The 22,737-nt window shown below is 41.8% G+C and overlaps 1 protein-coding gene across 11 annotated transcripts in view; it reads right to left on the bottom strand.

Moving 5' to 3' along the window:
* Positions 1-22,737, bottom strand: part of BCL2L13 (BCL2 like 13) — a 103,962-nt gene that overhangs the window by 12,262 nt on the left and 68,963 nt on the right. For 8 of the 11 annotated variants that reach the window (XM_062194450.1, XM_062194452.1, XM_062194449.1 and 5 more), the window contains one exon: positions 20,896-21,039. In XM_062194450.1, coding sequence (XP_062050434.1) covers positions 20,896-21,039 — 144 coding nt within the window. Of the gene's footprint in view, positions 1-11,430; positions 11,565-20,895; positions 21,040-22,737 lie in introns of those variants that run through there. The other 3 variants (XM_062194458.1, XM_062194459.1, XM_062194460.1) reach the window with 3 other exon arrangements.

Genomic DNA, 22,737 nt, shown 5'->3' with positions numbered 1-22,737 from the left:
CAGGAGCCAAGTGCTTCCTCCTGGTCTCCCATGTGGGTGCAGGACCAAGGGCCTGGGCCATCCTCCACTGGCTTCCCGGGTCACAGCAGAGAGCTGGACTGAAGAGGAGCAACCGGGACAGAATCCAGCACTCCGACCAGGACTAGAACCTGGGGTGCCGGTGCCGCAGGCAGAGGATTAGCCTAGTGAGCCATGGCGCCGGCCAGAAATATTTTTTTTTAAAAGAAGTTTCAGGAAGCAGGAAAAGAATAAACAAGAACATGATACTAAAACATATCAGTCTATACAGACAGCTAGGTCTTCAGTACCCTAAAGCAGAAGACGGGGAGCAAGAAAGATGAAGTTGGAGGAATAGTGCACAGTGAGCAAAATCAATTTCTGCCTGGAAATAAAATATTGCTGTATGTCATAAGGTATGTTTTCCCCTTAGTCTTGCTGAGTCTTACAAAGATCTTAGTTCTACTGAGAAATGAGTTCAACTCCCAACTTCCCAATATGGTGCCTCTTAAACAACATCAATTAACCAGCAGAGAAGATGAACCTAAGATACCATCTGGTCTTTAAGGGCTCAGTTTGAATTTTATAAAATAAAGTACTGCTATATTTGCAATTCTAATTACCTGGTTCCTTCAATTAAAATACAACAGGACAAATTCATATTTGAAATAATGTTGTATCCTTTCTTGAGCACAATATTGGTTTCCTAGGAAACCAAATACACATTTTTAAAAGCTACAGCAGAGGCTGGTGTTGTGGTGCAGTGTAAGCCTCTGCCTGTGACACTGGCATCCCATATGAGCACCAGTTCGAGTTCTGGCTGCACCACTTTCAAACCAACCCCCTGCTCATGTGTCTGGGAAAGCAGCAGAAGATGGCTCAAGTACTTGGTCCACTGCTACCTACCGTGGGAGATGGATGGAATTCCAGGCTCCTGATCTGTCCCAGGCCCAGTCACTGTGGCCATTTAGGGAGTGAATCAGCAGATGGAAGATCTCTGTGTCTCCCTCTCTGTCACTCTGCCTTTCAAATAATTTTAAATCTTGGAAAAAAAAAAAGGCACAATAAACAGTATTAGCCAATCTTGCCTCTCTGTTCTTAAGTCATTAATATGGGGCCGGTGCTGTGGTGTAGTGGGTAAAGCCGCTGCCTGCAGTGCTGGCATCCCATATGGGCACTGATTTGAGACCTGGATGCTCCACTTCCAATCCAGCTCCCTGCTGATGGCCTGGAAAAGCAGTGGAAGATGGCCCAAGTCCTTGGGCCCCTGCATCCATGTTGGAGACCCCGAAGAAGCTCCTGGCTCCTGGCTTGAGATTGGCCCAGCTCCGGCCATTGCAGCCAACTGGGGGGTGAACCAGTGGATGGAAGACCTCTCTCTCTCTCTCTCTCTCTCTGCCTCTCCTTCTCTCGCTATGTAACTCTGATTTTCAAATAATAAATTTAATTTTAAAAAGTCATTCATTAATAGCCCAAATTTGTCTGAATCACGTTAGGTGCTCTATGTAAGAGAGAGAAGGCTTGGCAAGGGTATTCCCTATGACCTGTAAGTGCTGTACTAAATTCCCAAGCCCTGTCTCCCAATTCATACAGACCCTTGTGTTCTTATCATTTTAGAGCAGAAAATGTCTCCAGGTTGATAAAGTTATGTGATCCCTCCCTCAAAACTGGCATCATACAAAGTAGCACACCATTTTAGGGGAAACTTCAGACTCCCTGGCTTATCCATAGGTCCTAGTTTGAGACCCCTGAGCTGGCTCCATCAGTCTCTGGCTCATATTTCAGCCCCTCTGGACTACTGGATCCAAAGTTTGCTACTTCTCCTGACTTCTTAAGAGAGCTTTGAGCCTTAGTGACACAAAGTATCACAGTACTTCTCACTAATTTTTTTCCCCATGTTTCAGTTACCTCCCCAATTACAGAAGCTTCTTGACTTAAAGTGGGGTTATATCCTGATAAAACCATTATAAAATGAAAAACCAGTAAGTCAGAACAGTCCTTAATACACCTAACCTATAAAACATGTTAGCTTGGCCCAGCCTCCCTTAAACATGCTCAGAACACTTGCCATAGCCTGCAGTTGGGCAAAATCATCTAACGCAAAGCCTATTTTATAACATGAGGACCAGCTCATGGAACTTATTTTTTAAGATTTATTTATTTGAAAGAATTACACACACACACACATTCTTTCTGCTGATTCAGATGGTTGCAAAAGCCATCTGGGCCAGACCTGAAACCAGGAGCCAGGAGCTTCTTCCAGTCCTCCAAAGCATTTGTGCCATCTTCCACTGTTTCATCAGGCCATTAGCAGAGAGCTGGATTGAAGTGGAACACCTGGGACACAAACTGATGCTCATTTGGGATGCCGATGTTGCAGCAGCTTTACCCACTATGCCACAGTGTGGGCCCCTCATGGAACTTATTGTAATACAAAAAAATCAGAATGGTTGTATGGGTACTCTTTCACACCACTGTAAAGTCAAAAAATTCTTGGAGCTATCATAAATTGGGGACCACCTATACATTATAAATATTTTAAGAGGAAATATGCTTTAAATGTCTGTTATCTGCCAAGCAATGCCTAACATATACCAAGCAAGCAGTGATACTCAATAAATGCTTGGCTGATAGGGAAACTGGTTACATCTCTGGATATAAAAAGAAGCTCTTGGGGCCAGCCAGCATTGTGGTGTAACAGGTTAAGCCGCTGCCTGTAAAACCGGCATCCCATATGGGTACTGGTTCAAGTCTCAGCTTCTCCACTTCTGATCCAGTTCCCTGCTAATGTGCCTGAGAAAGCAGTGGAAGATGTGCTTGGGCCCCTGCCACCTATGTGGGAGAACTAGAATAAATTTCTGGCGGGGCTGGCACTGTGGCACAGCGGGTTAATGCCTGGGCCTGAAGTGCTGGCATTCCATATGGGCGCCAGGGCGCTGGTTCTAGTCCCGGCTGCTCCTCTTCCAATCCAGCTCTCTGCTATGGCCTGGGATAGCAGTAGAAGATGGCCCAAGTCTTTAGGCCCCTGCACCCACGTGGGAGACCTGGATGAAGCTCCTGGCTTCGGATTGGCGCAGCTCCGGCTGTTGCGGACATCTGGGGAGTGAACGAGCGGATGGAAGACCTCTCTTTCTCTACCTCTTTCTGTAACTCTTTCAAATAAATAAAATAAAATAAATCTTTAAAAAAAATAAAGTTATTTGTTAAAAAAAAAAAGTTCCTGGCTCTTGGCTTCGGCCTGGCACAGCTCTGGCCATTGCAGCCATTTGGATAATGAACCAGTAGATAGAAGATCTCTCTCTATCTCTTCCTCTCTCTCAGTACCTCTTTCAAATAAATAAATGAATCTTTAAAAGAAAATAATAGGCCAGCGCCATGGCTTAATAGGCTAATCCTCTGCCTGCGGCACCAGCATACCGGGTTCTAGTCCCAGTCAGGGCACCAGATTCTGTCCCAGTTGCCCCTCTTCCAGTCCAGCTCTCTGCTGTGGCCTGGGAAGGCAGTGGAGGAGGCCCAAGTCCTTGGGCCCTGTACCCGCATGGGAGACCAGGAGAAGTACCTGGCTCCTGGCTTTGGATCAGTGAGGTGCGCCGGCCGCAGTGGCCATTGGAGGGTGAACCAACGGTAAAGGAAGACCTTTCTGTCTCTCTCTCTCACTGCCCACTCTGTCAAAAAAAAAAAAAAGAAAATAATAAAGCTCTTGAACATTGTTTGGATTTCCTCAGGTACTGTAGGTACAGCTCGTTATTCATCTCCATGTTTCCTCACATATGAACTGAACTGCGCTTCTATTGTTTCAGGTCACATGATGCTGGTGAAGCTAGAATCCAGTCACCTCTCCTGTCTCAAGTGACACTGTTCCTTTCTACCCGAATGCTCTCTCCCTCAACTCTCCTTCTTGTTACCCCTAAATTCATAGGATTTATCTGTTATTCTTAGCTATAAAACATATAGTAAAATGTATCTGCCTTACTTTTCTAATGTGCCTTATAGGATTCTATGATTATTTTATTAATATAATTATACATAACGTATAATTATAATAGTTAGCATTAAAGTTTTTGGGAACTTAGGCTGGTCCAGTTCTTGAATTGAGTCTTTCCTATTCAAAGAGCTGCTACTTCCCTTTCTGCACCCTTGGTGCCTTGGAATCTTCAATTCACATAAATGGAAGATTTTTTATGTGTAACATAATGTGCACTGTAACCTGCTATTCTAGTAGACCTACCAGTCTTTCTGAAAAGGAAATACATCTGTTTTCCAACTTCCTTTTTTTTTTTTTTTTTTTTTGACAGGCAGAGTTAGTCAGTGAGAGAGAGATACAGAGAAAGGTCTTCCTTCCGTTGGTTCACCCTCCAAATGGCTGCTACGGCTGGCACACTGCACCGATCCGAAGCCAGGAGCCAGGTGCTTCCTCCTGGTCTCCCATGCAGGTGCAGGGCCCAAGCACTTGGGCCATCCTCCACTGTACTCCCGGGTCACAGCAGAGAGCTGGACTGATAGAGGAGCAACTGGGACAGAACTGGCACCCCAACCAGGACTAGAACCCGGGATGCTGGCGCTGAAGGCGGAGGATTAGCCTAGTGAGCCATGGCGCCAGCCTGTTTCCCAACTTCTATAAACAAAAAGATAGACACTAAATGGAGGTATGAGTAGGGCTGGATACTTTTTTTTTTCTTTTTCTTTCTTTTTTTTTTTTTTAAGAACCATTCACTTATTTGAAAGGCAGAGCTACAGAGAAGCAGAGGTAATGAAGTCTGCATCCTGGCTTTCTTTCTGATACCAATTTCCTGCTAATGCTCACCCTGGGAGGCAGCAGTGATGGCTCAAGTACTTGGGTTTCAGCCACCAACGGGGAAGACCTGGAAGGAGCCCTGTACTGAGCTTCAGCCTGGCTCAGCCTTGGTTGTTGCAGGCATTTGGGAAGTGAATCAGCAGATGGAAGATCTCTGTGTCTTTCAAATAAAATGAAAAATTTCGAAAAACTACTGAGCTAAGACTTTATTAAGTGAAGAGGAAGAAAAACTGGGGAAATTAATGGAAATAGGACACTGAATAACTATTACAGTCTTAACACTCTAAGATGCAAAATCACTCTATTTTCTCAAATAATTTACATATTAGGGTAATGTAAAATAGTCAAAGGAATATGTTATCTCACTACGAGCCACTTGAAACAATATATCCTTGTTAGTTTTTCATCAAAAAATGTTATTAACCACCCTCACCTTCCAACTGAGTTATATGGAGACAAAGAATGTAATTTCTTAGGTTCTTTACTCTTAGTCTTGGAATCACATCTGCTCTCACTTTCTGTTCACACTCCAAATGCTCTGTAATGTTATCAGCACATTTCAAAAGAAGGAGCCTTATACAGAGTTCTTCAAACAGAAGTGTAGCTGAACTCTAAACAAGTCACTTCTCTGAACCTATGAAAACAGAACCTTTAATAGCAAGCATGAACAGTAAGAAAAAGGGGGTAAATTGGTACCTCCTCACATAGGACACCAAATGTAAGAAAATGGCATAGAACAGAGAGGAGACAGAATACAAACTTGCAGCCAGATCAAACTGATCCGAAAATAAATCTGCAGAGGTGAGTGACCAATGTGCACACAGACTGAACACGTGGCCTAGGGCCCAGTCCCCAGGACATAGCCTCAGCCATTTTAAGTTCTTCTTACCCGTGCCTTCTTTCAAAAGACCAGTTTAATCTTACAACCTATTGTTCTCCACCCCAATCCTGCATTATTCCCCAGGTTTGGAAGCCTGCAGGGCCATACTTGAAGAACCTATACGGAAAGCTCAGCTTCACCTACTGCCACCCACCCTAACCCCTAGCCCACCTAAGATATCAAAAGGTCTAGCCTACTGGGGTCTGGGCCCTCTGCCATGTATTCAGTCTGTGTACATGCTGGCAGTTGGTCACCCACCTCTGCAGATTTATTTTCTTTGAATAAATTCAGTCTGGCTGCAAGTTCGTACCATATCTCTTCTCTGTTCTGTACCCTTTTTTCTTACATTTGGTGCCTCATATGAGGAGGCACCAATCTGCACTCTTTTTATTAAAAAGTCAGGTGAGTTCTTTTGAGTCCTGTGTGGGTAGCCCTGCTGCATTTAGTGCCCCAAAATCCTGGAGATTGCTCGGGGCTCTCTCCACCCCTTGTGGCCTGAGCTTATCTAACCCAGGGACTTTTGGGGTTGAGACATTGTCTCACCATTTTAAGGTGGTGAAAGATGTTTCGAGGACACTCATCTCCCTTCCTCTTCCTTCTGTTTCTGACTCTATAGAACTCATTCTTACTCCCTTCCACATGCTCCTACCCAGCAGTCAATGGTCCAAATTCTCCGAGACTTAGTGTCACCAATTGCAATGGAAAATGGTCTGAAGTTCCACATGTCCAGGTGTTTCTCCTTCTTTGTAAGCCCTTCACTCTATCACCTATCACACTTAGATGACCACTGATACTTTCACTCCTGGGGACTAATTCAAGAAAATACAAAAAAGCAACCTCTCTCTTAATAAATTCTATCTCTCTCTCTCTTTTTTTTTTTTTTTTTTTTTTTTGACAGGCAGAGTGGATAGTGAGAGAGAGAGACAGAGAGAAAGGTCTTCCTTTTCGCTGTTGGTTCACCCTCCAATGGCCGCTGCGGCCGGCGCATCTCGCTGATCCGAAGCCAGGAGCCAGGTGCTTCTCCTGGTCTCCCATGTGGGTGCAGGGCCCAAGGACTTGGGCCATCCTCCACTGCCTTCCCAGGCCATAGCAGAGAGCTCGCCTGGAAGAGGGGCAACCGGGATAGAATCCGGTGCCCCAACCGGGACTAGAACCCGGTGTGCCGGTGCCGCAAGGCAGAGGATTAGCCTGTTAAGCCACGGCGCAGGCCATAATAAATTCTATCTCTATAATAACATCTACAAACAGTCTGAGAGTCATTCCTATAATCTAAATAAGTTCTAATACAAAGTATTTACATTGTTGGAAGTTTCTATCTCACAGTGAGTATTTATCTTACTGACATAAAAAACACAAAGGAGTAACTTCAAATATCCAGATAACAAAATTCGTTGGAACCAACTATCAAAGTTTATATATGCACAAAGAATCAGAGAACTATGTACCTGAAAATGTGTCTGAATATAAATAAAACCCACAGAGATTATGTAACTTTTCCAAGGTCCCTTAGCTTCCTTAAGAATTAGATGTCAATACCAAGAGAGAAGAATCTAGCTGAACTTCACTACAATGCAAAGGAAGTCATACACAATGACGTTTCAAAAAGTTTGTGGAAGATGACTTAAAAGATAAATTTACTTGGATGCAAAATAATTTTGAAATCCAGAGGCTTGTGCTGTAGCACAGTGGGTTAAGCTACTTAAGCTGCCACTAGCATTACCAGCATCTTGCCCCTGCCCCCAATGAGGGAGACCAGGATAGAGTTCCTGGGTCCTGGTGTTAGCCTGGGCTAGTTCCAATCATTACAGTCACTTGGGGAGTAAACAAGCAAATGGAAGGTCTCTCTTTCTCTGCCTCATCTCTTTCTCTCTTTCACTCTGCCTTTCAAATAAGTGAATCTTTAAAATCCAGGCATTTTCCCCCACATTATGCATTTTCTATGAACTCTTTCTGATAATCCTCACATGCATGGATGTCAATTTTTTCTCACCAAAATAAACTTGGTTTTGAATAGGGTAAACAATATTCCAATGCAATGGAACCAGGATCGAAGCCCAAGCACTTTGTCTCCAGGACCTATGCATTTACCAAGCTTGCTATCCTAACTCTTGGGCTGAAACCCCACATCCAATTTTGGTCCTTTTGCCTACTCTATCATGGTACCTTTTGAGTTTATGGCAAGAAGTAAATAGGACAGATTATTTTTGGTGTTATCTTCAAGTAAGCAAAGATATGTGCATGGAACTCTGATTAAAATGAGAATCAGAAAAGAAACTAAGAAACGTAAAAGTAGGTAATATTTTTAAATATACAATAAAATATAAACATAACTGCTTTGGCGGTAGGAACTAAGTAAAAAAAAAGACCAGCTTGGCATATATTCAAAGACCCATTTCAAAAATGTGCAGCAGCTGCTTCATATTATCTATATCAACTACATTTTGTTGTATTTTACTTTTTGGGTTATAAACTATTCTGCCATCTCAAGCAGTATTTTACCTGCTGAGTCATGGCTGCAGATAAGCTGAGCTCCTATGGGCTTAACTTTCCCATGTGAGGATGCTCTGGCAGAATCCCAAAGCCCATCTACACTGAGACTCATTCAGGGACTCATTTCCCCTAGAACATGCCAGCCAACCTTTACCATTACCTCTCTCAAGTATTCCTCTTATAAAATGGAAATAGATCATTGCTTTTCTACATTCAAACAGGCCACTAACAATCAAATGCCTCTTAGATCACTATTAATCTAAAACAGGAAAATGGTGAGTATCAAAGAAATTGCAGAGAAGTAATCTACCCAACACTAATCACCAAGACATTCACACACACACACACACACACAGCACACAAATGGATTTCAGGACACAACAAAATAAACATCACACTCATATATAACATATGTATTTACCCTTACTAGATTAAGTTGATTTTAGCTGTATTCCACTTAATTGATTTCTGATCACCTCCTATTGTGTTACTTCCCACAATAAGGAAACTGTCTTGACTAATTCTTAATGTAAAAGTTTCCAAGATAGTTCTTAAATACACTAGTTCCTCAAACAACAACAAAGGAAAAACAACCTTTTCAAGGTTTGTTATTCTTAAAATAGAAAGGAGAATCTTCAAGTCAAAGAGAAAAATAAGATTAATTTTATTCAATATACTTAAATATTATGATAAACATTAGATGACATTTCTACAATAATCATTTTTTTAACCTAAAACTAAAATCTTCCATAGTAAGTACTGAGCTAAGTACATGAAAATGAGGAAAATAATGCAGAAGCCTTACCACGGTGGACTTGCACTGACCCTTCCAGGAGACAGACTTAGTTCTAATGAAGCAAGATAGTCCCAGGAAATGAGAGAGAGAAAGAGAGAGAGGAGGGAGGGACAAGGATGAGTCACAGAGAATCACAGCAGCCAACTCATCTGGGCTTTAACTGGACTGCAGGGCAAATTAAAGTCAGAATCAAAAGTCAAAGCAAAGTTCAATCAGACTTAAAGAGAGAGGAAAAAATACAGTCTCAGGCACACCAGAAAACATGCCATTTGTAAAAATGTAACAGCTTCACTGAACATTTTCACAACTTTACCTTTGTGAGATAGAGGAGCTAGGCTTCTTTTCTTAGTTGACAAAACTAAAACTCAGAAAATTTAAATAAACTCTCACCCAAAATACATGGCTAGTATTTGGCAGAACAGAAGCTAGAAACAAATCTTGGTGATTTTTTAATTCAGTTCTCAACTTCTCATTCTTTGACTAAAAATGCAGTGAAAAGAACGAGGTAGATGGTGAATACAAACATGCCTGTCTTGTAATTCTAATACCTGAATAAATAGCAATATGAAGCTATATTTCAGCTTTAGCTATGTTAAGTACAGCGAAGATGAATGTTCCTAATTGAGTCCATATTTTTATTACATCTTAATTATTCCCCTTCTTTTGCTTTGTCACTGCACTTGGAACACTATTTATCTTTATGTCCCCTTAACAAGATCTGAAAGAAGGGCCTGTATTTTATTCACCTCTGGAAATTTACCATCTAGCAAAGGAACCAGCATACAACATGCAGTCAATTAAGGTTTGCTGTCCACTAAAATTAACATCTCCAGGGTTGTAACAGCATTATAGATATTAATATTCAAAAACTCCTTATGAAGTAGGCAGGTGTTATATTTCATTATTAACCTAGAACTTATAAATAATCTGAGGAATATGGAGGAAAATGACTCATCTAAGGACATGTAGTTAGGCAAAAATAAACACTAGTGGTTATCAAGAGAAAGCCAGTGAGTTGGCTTCCTGTGATTACTGCTCTAAGAACAGGAGTTTGCATGCCACACAGACACACCCAAGGGCATGAAGAAATGTGCTTCACCCTCATATGACAGTGAAGATCAGTAATGATAGTGCTCAAAGCAGACTGAGAACCTGTTCCATCTATGGTACAAAAGTTGTAACTAAATAACCTAAGTCTGATTAATAATGTCCTTGGTGAAGTAACAAGGACAAAAACAATATATAGCTCTCTGTGTGTATGTATGTGTGTGTATCTTTAAAAAAAAAGCCTCAGTCACAAGAACCTATTATTTTATGAGAAAATAGAAGAAAGGAGCTTCAAGGTTTCAATCATAAAGCAATGTCCAAGAAGGGGAAATGTAGATTACCAGGATTTGATCAATACACTGCATACATGTATTGAAATGCTGTACTGTAGCCCATAGATATGTGCAATTACTACTAGTAAAAAATAACCAGGTGGGGCCGGCGCCGTCACTCACTTGGTTAATCCTCCGCCTGCGGTGCCAGCATCCCATATGGGCTCCGGGTTCTAGTCCCGGTTGCTCCTCTTCCAGTCTAGCTCTCTGCTGTGGCCCAGGAAGGCAGTGGAGGATGACCCAAGTGCTTGGGCCGCTGCACCCGCATGGGAGACCAGGAGGAAGCACCTGGCTCCTGGCTTCGGATCAGCACAGCACGCTGGCCGTAGTGGCCATTTGGGGGGTGAACCAATGGAAGGAAACCTTTCTCTCTGTATCTCTCTCTCACTAACTCTGCCTGTCAAATTAAAAAAAAAAAAAAAAAAAAAGGCTAAAAAGACAAAGAAGTCTCAGCTTGAGGTCACTTTAAATTCAAACTGGTTAAGGCCAGTGTTGCGATGTATTGAGCTGAGCTACTGCTTGCAATGCCAGCATCCCACATCAGTGCTGGTTTGAGTTCCAGATGCTCTGCTTTCGATCCGGCTCCCTACTAATGAACCTGGGAAGGCAGCCAATACCATGCAAGACAGCAGGATGGAATTGCAGGTGCCTGGCTTCAGCACGACCCAGCCCTGGCTGCTGCAGCCATTTGGGGAGTGAACCAGCACATGGACAATTCTCTCTCTTTCCCTCCCTGTCTCTCTTCCTCTTCCTGTTGCTCTGCCTTTCAAGCAAACACATAAATAGATACATATACCTTTAAAAATAAAATAAATTCAAACTGGTCATCTGACATCTAAATCTCAACAAGTGCTCTTCTCAATCCCATAATAAAGGAAAAAACACTCCATACTAAGCCAATAATCACAACACAGAACACAGAAGTAAATTACTGGGGCCAGTGCTATGGTGCAGCAGGTTAAAACCCCAACCTGAAGAACTGGCATCCCATATGGGAGCCAGTTCAAGTCCTGGCTGCTCCACTTCCGATCCAGCTCTCTGCTGTGGCCTGGGAAAGCAGTAGAAGATGGTCCAAGTCCTTGGGCCCCTGCACCTGTGTGGGAGATCCAGAAGAAGCTCCTGGCTCCTGGTTTCAGATTAGCTCAGCTCTGCCGTTGCGGTCATCTGGGAAGTGAACCAGCAGAATGGAAGACCTCTATCTCTCTGGCTTTGCCTTTCTCTGTAACTCTTTTAAATAAATAAAAAGTAATTAAAAAAAAAAAGAAAAAGAATTAAATTATCCACAGAACTGTAAAAGCATTTATTCTAGCCATTTCTGTTAGTAAGTCAGAGGCCAAAATACTGGTATTATTTTTCTCTCTGCAAATCTATTCCTATACCCACCACATGCAGGCATAACCCTCTTCTGTGGGTTTTCTTTCCTTTTTTTTATATTTAAGATTTATTTTATTTATTTGAAAGACAGAGTTAGAGAGAGAGGTAGAGACAGAGAGTCTTCCATCCGCTGGTCTTCCCCTCAGATGGCCACAATGGCCGGATCTGAGCAGATCCAAAGTGAGGAGCCAGGTGCTTCTTCCCAGTCTCCAACACAGGTGCAGGAGGCCAAGGACTTGGGCCATCCTGCACTGCTTTCCCGGGCCATAGCAGAGAGCTGGATTGGAAGAGGAGCAGCCAGGACTAGAGCTGGCGCCCATACGGGATGCTGCTCTTCAAGCCAGGCCTTTAACAACCAGTTCCGTACTGAGAGGCAGTTTCATTCATCTTACGCCAGGTTCAAATGGCTAAGACACAAACAGCCCCTGTGTATTTTGTATCACAGACATGAAGCATCGTGCAGCCAAAGGATTCTCTTCTGGAATGGTGTTAAGAGCTATCAACACAATGTTTAACACAAAGTACCTTAAAGATGATTCACGCTGACACCCTGTATCAAAGATCAACCAGATAACAACAAAAGCAGTATCTTGGTTTTAAACATTAGCAGGTAGACAGCTCAGACACAACAATGTGAAATACATATTTATAAAGCATATTTTAAATATTAACGAACTTATTCTAGTAGTAGCCCTTTTCTTCATGTACAAATATTTGAGTTGTCACCGTCTACAGCACCAGCCTCCCATATGGGTGCCAGTTCAAATCCCAGCTGCTATCAGAGGATGGCGCCCAAGTGCTCAGGACCCTGCACCCACATGGGAGACCTGGAGGAGGATCCTGGCTCCTGGCTTCGGCCTGGCCCAGCTTCAGCTGTTACAGCCATTTGGGGAATGAGCCAGCAGATGGATGATTCTCTAATTCTGACTTATAAATAAATAAATCTTTTAAGAAAACGGAATACGTAATATTCTCTGCATTTTTTGTCTTTTACTGTAAAGCATGACATAGGCTACATGGATATTAACCGGATGTATCCCATAGTTCTCATACAAATCAAATGCTACACTGGAAAACAAAGACAAAAATATGAAGAAAATAACAGTAAATGCAGTAAATGATCAGGTTGTTTTCTTTTGCTTTTGGCTTCCAGAGTTTGGCTTTATTTTGCAGTATACAGATCATTCAGAGACATTCTGAGACACACATTTTTTAGACAGGCTTAGGCAAGTCAACACTACATGTAGTATCAAAGAAACACTAAAGAAATCACACCCAGAACACACAAATGCTTCTACATTTTACCTGTTTCAGGACAGATTTCTTCTTCCCTATTTTACTAGGTTAAAACACCACATATCACAGATTTTATTTTTAGGAACAGCTTTAAAAATGTTTCAATTTTCTTAACACAAATGCTCAGCATTTCATTCAGTGAACATTTACCATGAAATCTAAACCTGATACATTCTACATTTGCATTCATATTAATAAAATATCCTCATTAAAAAGAAATTAACTCCTTAGATGTACATTGGCTATAAAGCAGTAACATACACTATATCCTACCAAAAAATACCCTTACTACAAAGTCACTGATTATTGGATATGTTACAACAACAAAAAAGGTGTTTGTTTTTAAAGAAAAAGGCATTTGGCTTTCCAGTTAAGATACTGCTTTGGGACACCCACATCCCATATTTGAGTACCTGGGTTTGAGTCCTGGCTCTGCTCCTAATCCCAGCCTCCTGCTAATGTGCATCCTGGGAGGAGGCAGGTGATGATTCAAGTACTTGGGTCCCTGCCACTCACATGGGAGACCTGGGTTGAATTCCTGGCTCCTTGCTTCAGCCTAGTAAAGCCCCAGCTGATGCAGGCATTTAGAGTGAACCAGTCGATGGGGGCGCTCTCTGTCTACCTCTTTCTGTCTTTCTGCCTTTCAAACAAAAACAAAATTTTTTAAAATATTTAACTATTTTTAAAAAAGTAGTACAAAAGGATTAAGAACTAAAAATCCACTGTACCCTCTGGCCAAAATGAATTAAGGGTATTATGAACAGGTCTCTGCCAAAACATCTAAAAATTTAGGAAAAATGATCAAGAATTTTTAAGAAAAAGAAGAAACCTTCCTTCAAACAAGATACCAGGTGTTTTTTTGTTTTGTTTTGTTTTATTTATTTTTTGTTTTTGTTTTTGTTTTTTTTTGACAGGCAGAGTGGATAGTGAGAGAGAGAGACAGAGAGAAAGGTCTTCCTTTTTGCCATTGGTTCACCCTCCAATGGCTGCCACGGCCAGCGCATCGCACTGATCCGAAGCCAGGAGCCAGGTGCTTCTCCTGGTCTCCCATGCAGGTGCAGGGCCCAAGGACTTGGGCCATCCTCCACTGCCTTCCCGGGCCATAGCAGAGAGCTCGCCTGGAAGAGGGGCAACCGGGATAGAATCCGGTGCCCAACTGGGACTAGAACCCGGTGTCCCGGCACCGCGAGGTGGAGGATTAGCCTGTTAAGCCACGGTGCCGGCCACCAGGTGGTTTTATGAGCAAGGCACAAATAATTTGAATCTTACAGAAACTATTAGAAAAACAAAAAAATACTCTTCTCAATATTAAACTCTCCCAAGGAGCCAATATACCTTTAGTCTTGAAACCAGAAAAGAAACATTACAGGCTGCCTCACTCAGTGAGACTGATACAACTAAATGATCAAACAACTAAAAGTATTCATTTTAAAAATTCCTTTTTAAATTTTAGGTTAGTATGTAATACTTGTATATTTTAAGGGGTACAATGCAACATTTCAACACATTCACAGCTCAAGTCAACCATACCAAGCAGCCAGCCCTTCCACTTCCTACCTTTTTGTTTGTGTTTGGAAACCAGCTCTGCCATCCCAGCTCACTGTTCAGAATACGACACATCATTGTGAACTGTCATTACCCCCAGCGTGCTGCAAAATGCCAGAACTATCGTATCCATTCTACTGTGTGAGGGTACCCATGATGGTGCAACCTAGAAGTACTCTTTTTTTTTTTTCCCCCCCCATTTTCCTAACACATTTCCCATCCTGTTCCTGGTCTCCAGAATTATTTTATTTAGTTGAAAGGAAGAGTGAGAGAGGAAGAGACAGAAAGAGAGGTCTTCTACCCACTGGTTCACTCCCCAAATGGCTGCAATCGCCGGGGCTGGGCCAGGCCAAGGGTGCAAGAACCCAAGCATTTGGGCCATCCAGGGAGCTGGATCGGAAGTGGAGCAGCCGAGACCTGAACCAGTGTCCCTATGGAATGCTGGCAATGCAGGTGCTGCCCTTACTTGCTACTCATAACACTGGCCCCAGAAGTATTCATTTTTAAAATCAGGAAAAAGGCAAGGATTCCTGCTAATACAAATTCTATTAATACTGTATTGGAGATGCTGGTTAGTCCAATAAACTTTTAAATAAAAGATTCAGAAAGGAAAAAATATTTTTACAGAAGTTATGACTGTCTATACAGAAAATTCAAAGCAACTTAAACAACCAGAATTAATAAGAGTTTCATAAGAGAAGTCAACATTAAAATGCTTTTCTTATGCAAGAAAGCATTTACTTATATAGGCAAGGGAAAATATGTTCTTAGGAACTTATTTAACAGAATATGTACTCTATAAAACTTATGAAAAAAATTTTAAAACACTGAAATGTTTCTAAAAGACAAATAAATTAAGGGATATATTGTGTTCATAAATGGAAAGAGTTAATAATATAAGATGTCCATTATTCTCAAAATTATAGGTTCAATACAATTTTAATCAAAATTTCTATAGTCTGGCAAGATTTCTAAAAGTTTATACAGAAAAAAAAAGCAAAGGGTCATCTCAGACTCAGCATTCCTGAATAATAATTTTTTAAAAAATTAAAGAAGTAGAAATAAGAAAATGGAAGACATGCTCTATTCTTCTTCTTTTTTTTTTTTTAAGATTTATTTATTTATTTGAAAGACAGAGTTACAGAGAGAGGTAGAGACAGAGAGAGAGGTCTTCCATCCGATGGTTCACACCCCAACTGGCCGCAATGGCTGGAGCTGCGCCGAACAGAAGCCAGGAGCCAGGAGCTTCTTCAAGGTCTCCCACGCAGGTGCAGGGGCCCAAGGACTTAGGCCATCTTCTACTGAGAGAGCTGGATCGGAAGAAGAGCAGCCGGGACTAGAACTGGCACCCATATGGGATACCGATGCTTCAGGCCAGGGCTTTAACCTGCTGCACCACAGCGCCGACCCCCACATGCTCTATTCTAAAGCAAGTTACAGTAATTAAGTTAAGATAGTGCCACTTGGCCTAGGTATTTACCATACAGTCTCAAGAACCAGAAGAGATGGCTCAGATAAATACAAACAAACTTGGAAACGTGAACTTGCCCCATTAGGTAAGAAAATAGTAATCCATAAACAGTGCCAGGACTAGATCTCTGGCCTCAAACCATATACAGATTCTAGAGGCCAGCATTGTAGTTGTAGTGCAACGAATAAAGCTGCCGCCTGTGATGCTGGCATCTCATTTTGGCACAAGCATCTCATTTTGGCGCTGGTTTGTGTCCTGACTGCTCCATTTATGATCCAGCTCCCTGCTAATGGCCTGAGAACAGCAGTGGGGGATGGCCTAAGTGCTTGGGCTCTGCCACCCTTGTGGGAGACCTGGAATAAGATCATGGCTTTTGTTCTGGACTGGCCTAGCCCAGAGGTTGCAGTCATTTGAGGAGTGAACCAGCTGATCAAAGAACTCTTTCCCTCTGTAACTCTGAATTTCAAATAAATAAATAAATCTTTGAAAAATTCTAGGTAGCTTAAATGCGAAAAGCAAAACTATAAAGTTTTTGAAAGTAGTATGAGGAGGGCCGGTGCCGTGGCTCAATAGGCTAATCCTCCGCCTTGCGGCGCCGGCACACCGGATTCTAGTCCTGGTTGGGGCGCCGGATTCTGTCCTGGTTGCCCCTCTTCCAGTCCAGCTTTCTGCTGTGGCCCGGGAAGGCAGTGGAGGATGGCTCAAGTCCTTGGGCCCTGCACCCACATGGGAGACCAGAAGCACCTGGCTCCCAGCTTCGGATCAGTGCGCTGCACCGGCCACAACGGCCATTGGAGGGTGAACCAACGGCAAAGGAAGACCTTTCTCTCTGTCTCTCTCTCACTGTCCAAAAAACTGTCAAAACTGTCAAAAAAAAAAAAAAAAGTAGTATGAGGAAATATATTATGGCCTTGGGATAGGAAAAGTTTTCTTAAGAAAAAAAGCATGAACTATAAAGAAAAGATTCATAAATTATATGGAAGCTTCTAATTCCCAAAGACTAAAATGACAAAAAGAAAAGCCACAAATGGTGGTAGTAGGCACTGTGGTGTGGGTGGGTTAAGCCACCATTTGGGATGCCTACATCTCTTACCCAAGTGCCAGGTTTGAGTCGTGGCTACTCCACTTCCCATCCAGCTTCCTGATAATGTGCCTGGGAAAATAGCAGATGACAGCTGAAGTACTTGACTTCCTGCCACCCACGTGGGAGATCCAGATGGAATCCTGGGCTCCTGGCTTTGGTGTGGCATTTGAGAAATGAACCAGTGAAGTAAACTCTCTCTGTAAGAGAGCACTCTCTCTTTCTTCTATCACTCTTAAATAAATAAATAAATCTTTAAAAAAAAAGGGGGGGGGCACTAACAGGAAGAGTATGTTTGCAATATATAACAAAAAATTTAAAAAGAAATATTTAGGAAAAATGGCAATCTATATAAAATTAACTAATAAATTGCTGGTACCTAGGATATGAAATTCTTTTGACTAACAATAAAATACGAAGTTAGCTGGGGCTGGTGTTGTGGTGGTGTGCTGTAGAAGGTAAAGCCATTGTCTGTGACCCTGCCATCCTATATGGGCACTGGTTCAAGTTCTGGCTGCTCCACTTCTGATCCAGTTCCCTGTTAATAGCTTGGGAAAGCAGCAGATGACGACCCAAGTGCTTGGACTCCTTGTAACCACGTGGGAGACCAAGATGAAGCTCCAGGCTCCTGGTATTGGCCTGGCTCAGCCCTGGCCATTGTGGCAATATGGACAGTGAACCAGCAGATGGAAGATCAATCTCTTTCTTTTTCTTCCTTTCTCTCTCACTCAGAACTCTCTCTCTACTTCTCCCTCTCTACCTCCCTCCCTCTTTGTAGTTCTGACTTCCAAATAAACAAATCTTTAAAAACAATCTATACAAAGTGAGCTTTACAAATGCTCTAAACTCTACCATAAAAATACTGTTTTTGATAACACACACATAAAAAATCACTAGTTTAAAATATACAAAAATCTATGGGGTAGGTGTTTTACCCAGCAGTTTAGACACCACTTGGGAAACCTGCATCTCATATAAGGTTGTCTGAGTTTTTGAGTCCTGGCTCTACTTCTGATTCAAGCTTCCTGCTAATGGGTATCCTGGGAGGCAGCAGATGAGTTCGTAATACCCATGTGGGAGACTGGGAATGAGTTCCCAGCTCTAGGCTTTTTGCGTTGTCCAGTCGTGACTACTGCAAGCATTTGAGGAGTGAACCAGCAAACCAGCAGAAGTTCTGTCTCTGCCCTTCAAATACATAAATAAATGATTTTAACACCATATAAAGAACTATTACAAAGAAAAATTCAACTGAGGGGCCGACGCTGTGGCACAGTAGGTTAATACCCTGCCCTGAAGAGCCAGCATCCCATATGGGTGCTGGTTCAAGACCTGGCTGCTCCACTTCCGATCCAGCTCTCTGCTACGGCCTAGAAAAGCAGTAGAAGATGGCCCAAGTCATTAGACCCCTGCCCCTGCATGGGAGACCCAGAAGAAGTTCCTGGCTCCTAGCTTCGGACCGGCACAGCTCCGGCCATTCGGCCAATTGGGGAGTGAACCATCGGATGGAAGATCAATCTCTCTCTCTCTGCCTTTCCTCTCTCTGTGTGACTCTGACTTTCAAATAAATAAATAAATCTCTAAAAAAAAAAAAAAGAAAAGAAAAATTCAACTGAGAGGTGTGCAAGTGACACGAGGCCAACATACTACACAGAAGAAATATAGACAGCTTATAGATGTGAAACGGGATTACAACTTCTCAAAACTATTAAGTCTTTAAATAAAATGCGGCTTATTTATTTTAAGTAAAAATGGGCTTAGATCCTGGAACACAAAAATGACATTACAGGAAAATGGGTGAGATTTAAATAAAGTCTACAGTTTAATTAATTTAATGTACAAACGTTAATCTCTTAGACTTGACAAAGTACCATAGTTATGTAAGATGCTGACGCTACCTACAGGAGACTGGGTGACAAGTATATGGGGACTCTGTTTTATCCTTTTTTTTTTTTTTTTTTTTTTTGACAGGCAGAGTGGACAGTGAGAGAGAGAGAGAGAGAGAGAGAGAGAGAAAGGTCATCCTTTTGCCGTTGGTTCACCCTCCAATGGCCTCTGCGGCTGTCGCGCTGTGGCCAGTGCAGCACACTGATCTGAATCCAGGAGCCAGGTGCTTCTCCTGGTCTCCCATGGGGTGCAGGGCCCAAGGACCTGGGCCATCCTCCACTGCACTCCTGGGCCACAGCAGAGAGCTAGCCTGGAAGAGGGGCAACCGGGACAGAATCCGGCACCCTGACTGGGACTAGAACCTGGGGTGCCGGCACCGCAGGTGGAAGATTAGCCTATTGAGCTGCGGCATCAGCCTCTGTTTTATCTTTGTAACTTCTTCATAAACCCCAAATATTCCAAAATAAACTTATTCTAATAAATTATTTTAAATAACCTATCTGATGGGGGTGGCACTGTGGTGTAGCGGGTAAAGCTGCCTGCAGTGCTGGCATCCCATATGGGTGCCAGTTCAAGCCCTGGCTTGTTCCACTTCCCATCCAGCTCTCTGCTATGCCCTGGGACAGCAGCAGAAGATGGCTCAAGTGCTTGGGCCCCTGTACCTGTGTGGGAGACCAGGAAAAAGCTCCTGGCTCTTGGCTTCTGATCAGCACAGTTCTGACCGCTGCAGCCATCTGGGGAATAAACCAGCAGATGGAAGATCTCTTTCTCTCTCCTTGCCTCTACCTCTCTGTAACTCTTTCAAATAAATAAAATAAATCTTTAAAAAAATTTATCTGACACTACTAATAATACAGAAGATACAGACTGACAAAACTATATACAACTGACACACTATAAACTGAAAAAATATTGTGGAAAACACTCTGGCATTATTTCGTAATTTAAAACACACCTGCACGCTGTGATCTAGAAATTCTACTCCAAAGTACACATATTCTCAGGAACTTTTGCAAAAATGTATAAGAATGGTTATAAAAGCAATGTTTGTAGTAACACAAAGGTGGAAAAGTCCATTGACAAGATACTAGATTATTTAAATAAACTGTCTATATTTACACAATGGAATACCAATCACCATGCATTCTCAACGGGGATATTATCAAGAGTGAAAATGCTTCAGAAAGGTGGGAAAAATCACAAGCTATGAGCGCCTGGGTTCAATGCCTGGCTCCAGCTTCTGATTCCAGTGTCACACTGATGCATACGCTGAAACACAGCAGTAATGGCTCAAGAATTAGGTTCTTGTCACCCACATGGGAGACCTGGACTGTGGTCATGGATCCTGACTTCCATCTGGGAAATGAACCACAAAGATGGGAGCCTCTCCCTACGTCTCTCTAAAAAATTCTTTTAATTTACAAAACAACATTGAGTGAAACAATCAAGTTACAGAAGAATACACATGGCATGATATTATTTACATAAAATTCAAAATATGCAAAATAAGATATTATTTAAGGATACACATGTAGTTGAAGTAAAATAAAATGATTCAGGAGTTACATTTATGAGGTAGACAAGAGCATGACAAAATATAGAGCGTATTTGGAGATTCAAGTGCTAGCTGTATTCTCTTCGTGGACTGGGACAGCATATATATATGTACACACACACACACACATTTTGGTATGGAATTGTCCATAAAAAAGATCTGTTTAAAAGTACCATATACCAATTTATCATAAGCAAAATCGTACAAGTATTGTAAGTTAAGTAACAGCTTAACTTAAAAATAAACAGCCTTTGCACTGTCATCCAATACTGATATAAACCTATGCTGTTAAAAATAAAGAGCTTATTTTTTTTAAAGGGAAGATTGTAAAAAAATATGTAACCATTCATACCCAGCCACCTTGCTGAATGATGTACTCTGCTGAGTAGTCCTCCAGATATGTCACGCCAAACTGCAGCAGTGCACTCAAAGGCTCTTGACCTCGTCTTGTCAATTCGAAAAGCATTTCTCGGAGCAAAACCAGAGGCACCAAAATCTTCAATACAAAGGTAAGAGAAAAAAAAAATAAAAAAACGCAAATTCTTATCATGTATTTTATATGTTCAATGACTGAAAAAATTATATCCAGTGGCATCACTACTATGTAATTTTCATTATAACCAAATTAGAAAAACACTAACTCCTTTTAGGGTTTTTCAGACTATTGCATGTAGGTTTTATACTATAGGGTAGTAGAAACAGTTATTATATGAGAATAATCTGAGTGTGCCTGAACAACCTATGACTAGGAAAACTCACTAAAGTATTATTTATAACAGCAAAAGACTAGAAACAACTCAACAAAAATTCTGGTGAACTAGTAAAATATATAGCTGATAAAAAATTTACACTGTTAACTACTCAATCACTAAAATTTACTTCAAGTGAAAAAAGCAAGATACAGAAGAGTGTAAACAGTCTGGTACCCTTTGTGTAGAAATAAATAAAATTAATAAAATATATACACTCATATATGTTTGCATAATTCTACAGTGTCTGAATAAACACAAGAAACTGGTAATAGTGGTTGCCTATGAGGGGAACTAGATGATCGACAACAAGGGCAAGAGAACACTTCCATTTTTCAAGGTATACCTTTCTGTACATTCTTGTATTTTGTATCATGTGCTTTTATTATCTATTTGAAATAAGATATTTTTAAAACTATGAGCCATATCTCACAAAATTCATCATATCAAAGAGGCTTTATAACCTATACTTTCTGCTCAGCATTTGAAAGCCATCAAAATTCACAACAGAAACCAACCAGAGCCTTCTAACGAAAATTTGCATACTGAAAGAAACTAAGTGCTTCAGCTAACCATCTGCAATCTCTTTTATCTTAAGCATTAAGAGATTTCCACATGACTGAAAAAGGAATGCAAAAGGAAATGAAACCAACTCTAGTTCCTTGTTACTGAATTGCTAAGGAAATAACTGAGGAATGACAAAATATTTCTGCAGAAGACAAATAAAAGAAACAGATATTTCAGAGTAACATTCTTTGGCTTTTACATAAAAACAGCCCCAAGGTGATCTATGTCCAAGTATGAAAGAAAGAACGCAATAAACACTGACCTTCAATTTTGAACATACTAAAAGAATTCCCTTCTTAGCACTAATGGAGGGATACTAGGCTTTAAAGAATGCATCAGGCTTTTTCCACAATAAGGGAACCTATTATACTTTTAAAAACATAGGCCGGCGCAGCGGCTCACTAGGCTAATCCTCCGCCTAGCGGCGCCGGCACACCGGGTTCTAGTCCCGGTCGGGGCACCGATCCTGTCCCGGTTGCCCCTCTTCCAGGCCAGCTCTCTGCTGTGGCCAGGGAGTGCAGTGGAGGATGGCCCAAGTGCTTGGGCCCTGCACCCCATGGGAGACCAGGAGAAGCACCTGGCTCCTGCCATCGGATCAGCGCGGTGTGCCAGCCCCAGCGCGCTACCGCGGCGGCCATTGGAGGGTGAACCAACGGCAAAAGGAAGACCTTTCTCTCTCTCTCTCTCACTGTCCACTCTGCCTGTCAAAACAAACAAACAAACAAAAAAAAGTTGTTTCTCTAGCTCCAATATTTTACTTTATGCAGAAGCAGGTAAGAGGTGACTTGTGAATCAGCCTTGCTAAGTTGTGTCCTAACAACTTCAATGACCAGAGATGCTCTATACCTCCAACTACTCTAATTTCCCATAATAATAAA

Source organism: Lepus europaeus, chromosome 6, assembly GCF_033115175.1.
Source record: "Lepus europaeus isolate LE1 chromosome 6, mLepTim1.pri, whole genome shotgun sequence".
NCBI lineage: Eukaryota > Metazoa > Chordata > Mammalia > Lagomorpha > Leporidae > Lepus > Lepus europaeus.
This window is presented reverse-complemented; position numbering and strand designations above follow the sequence as displayed.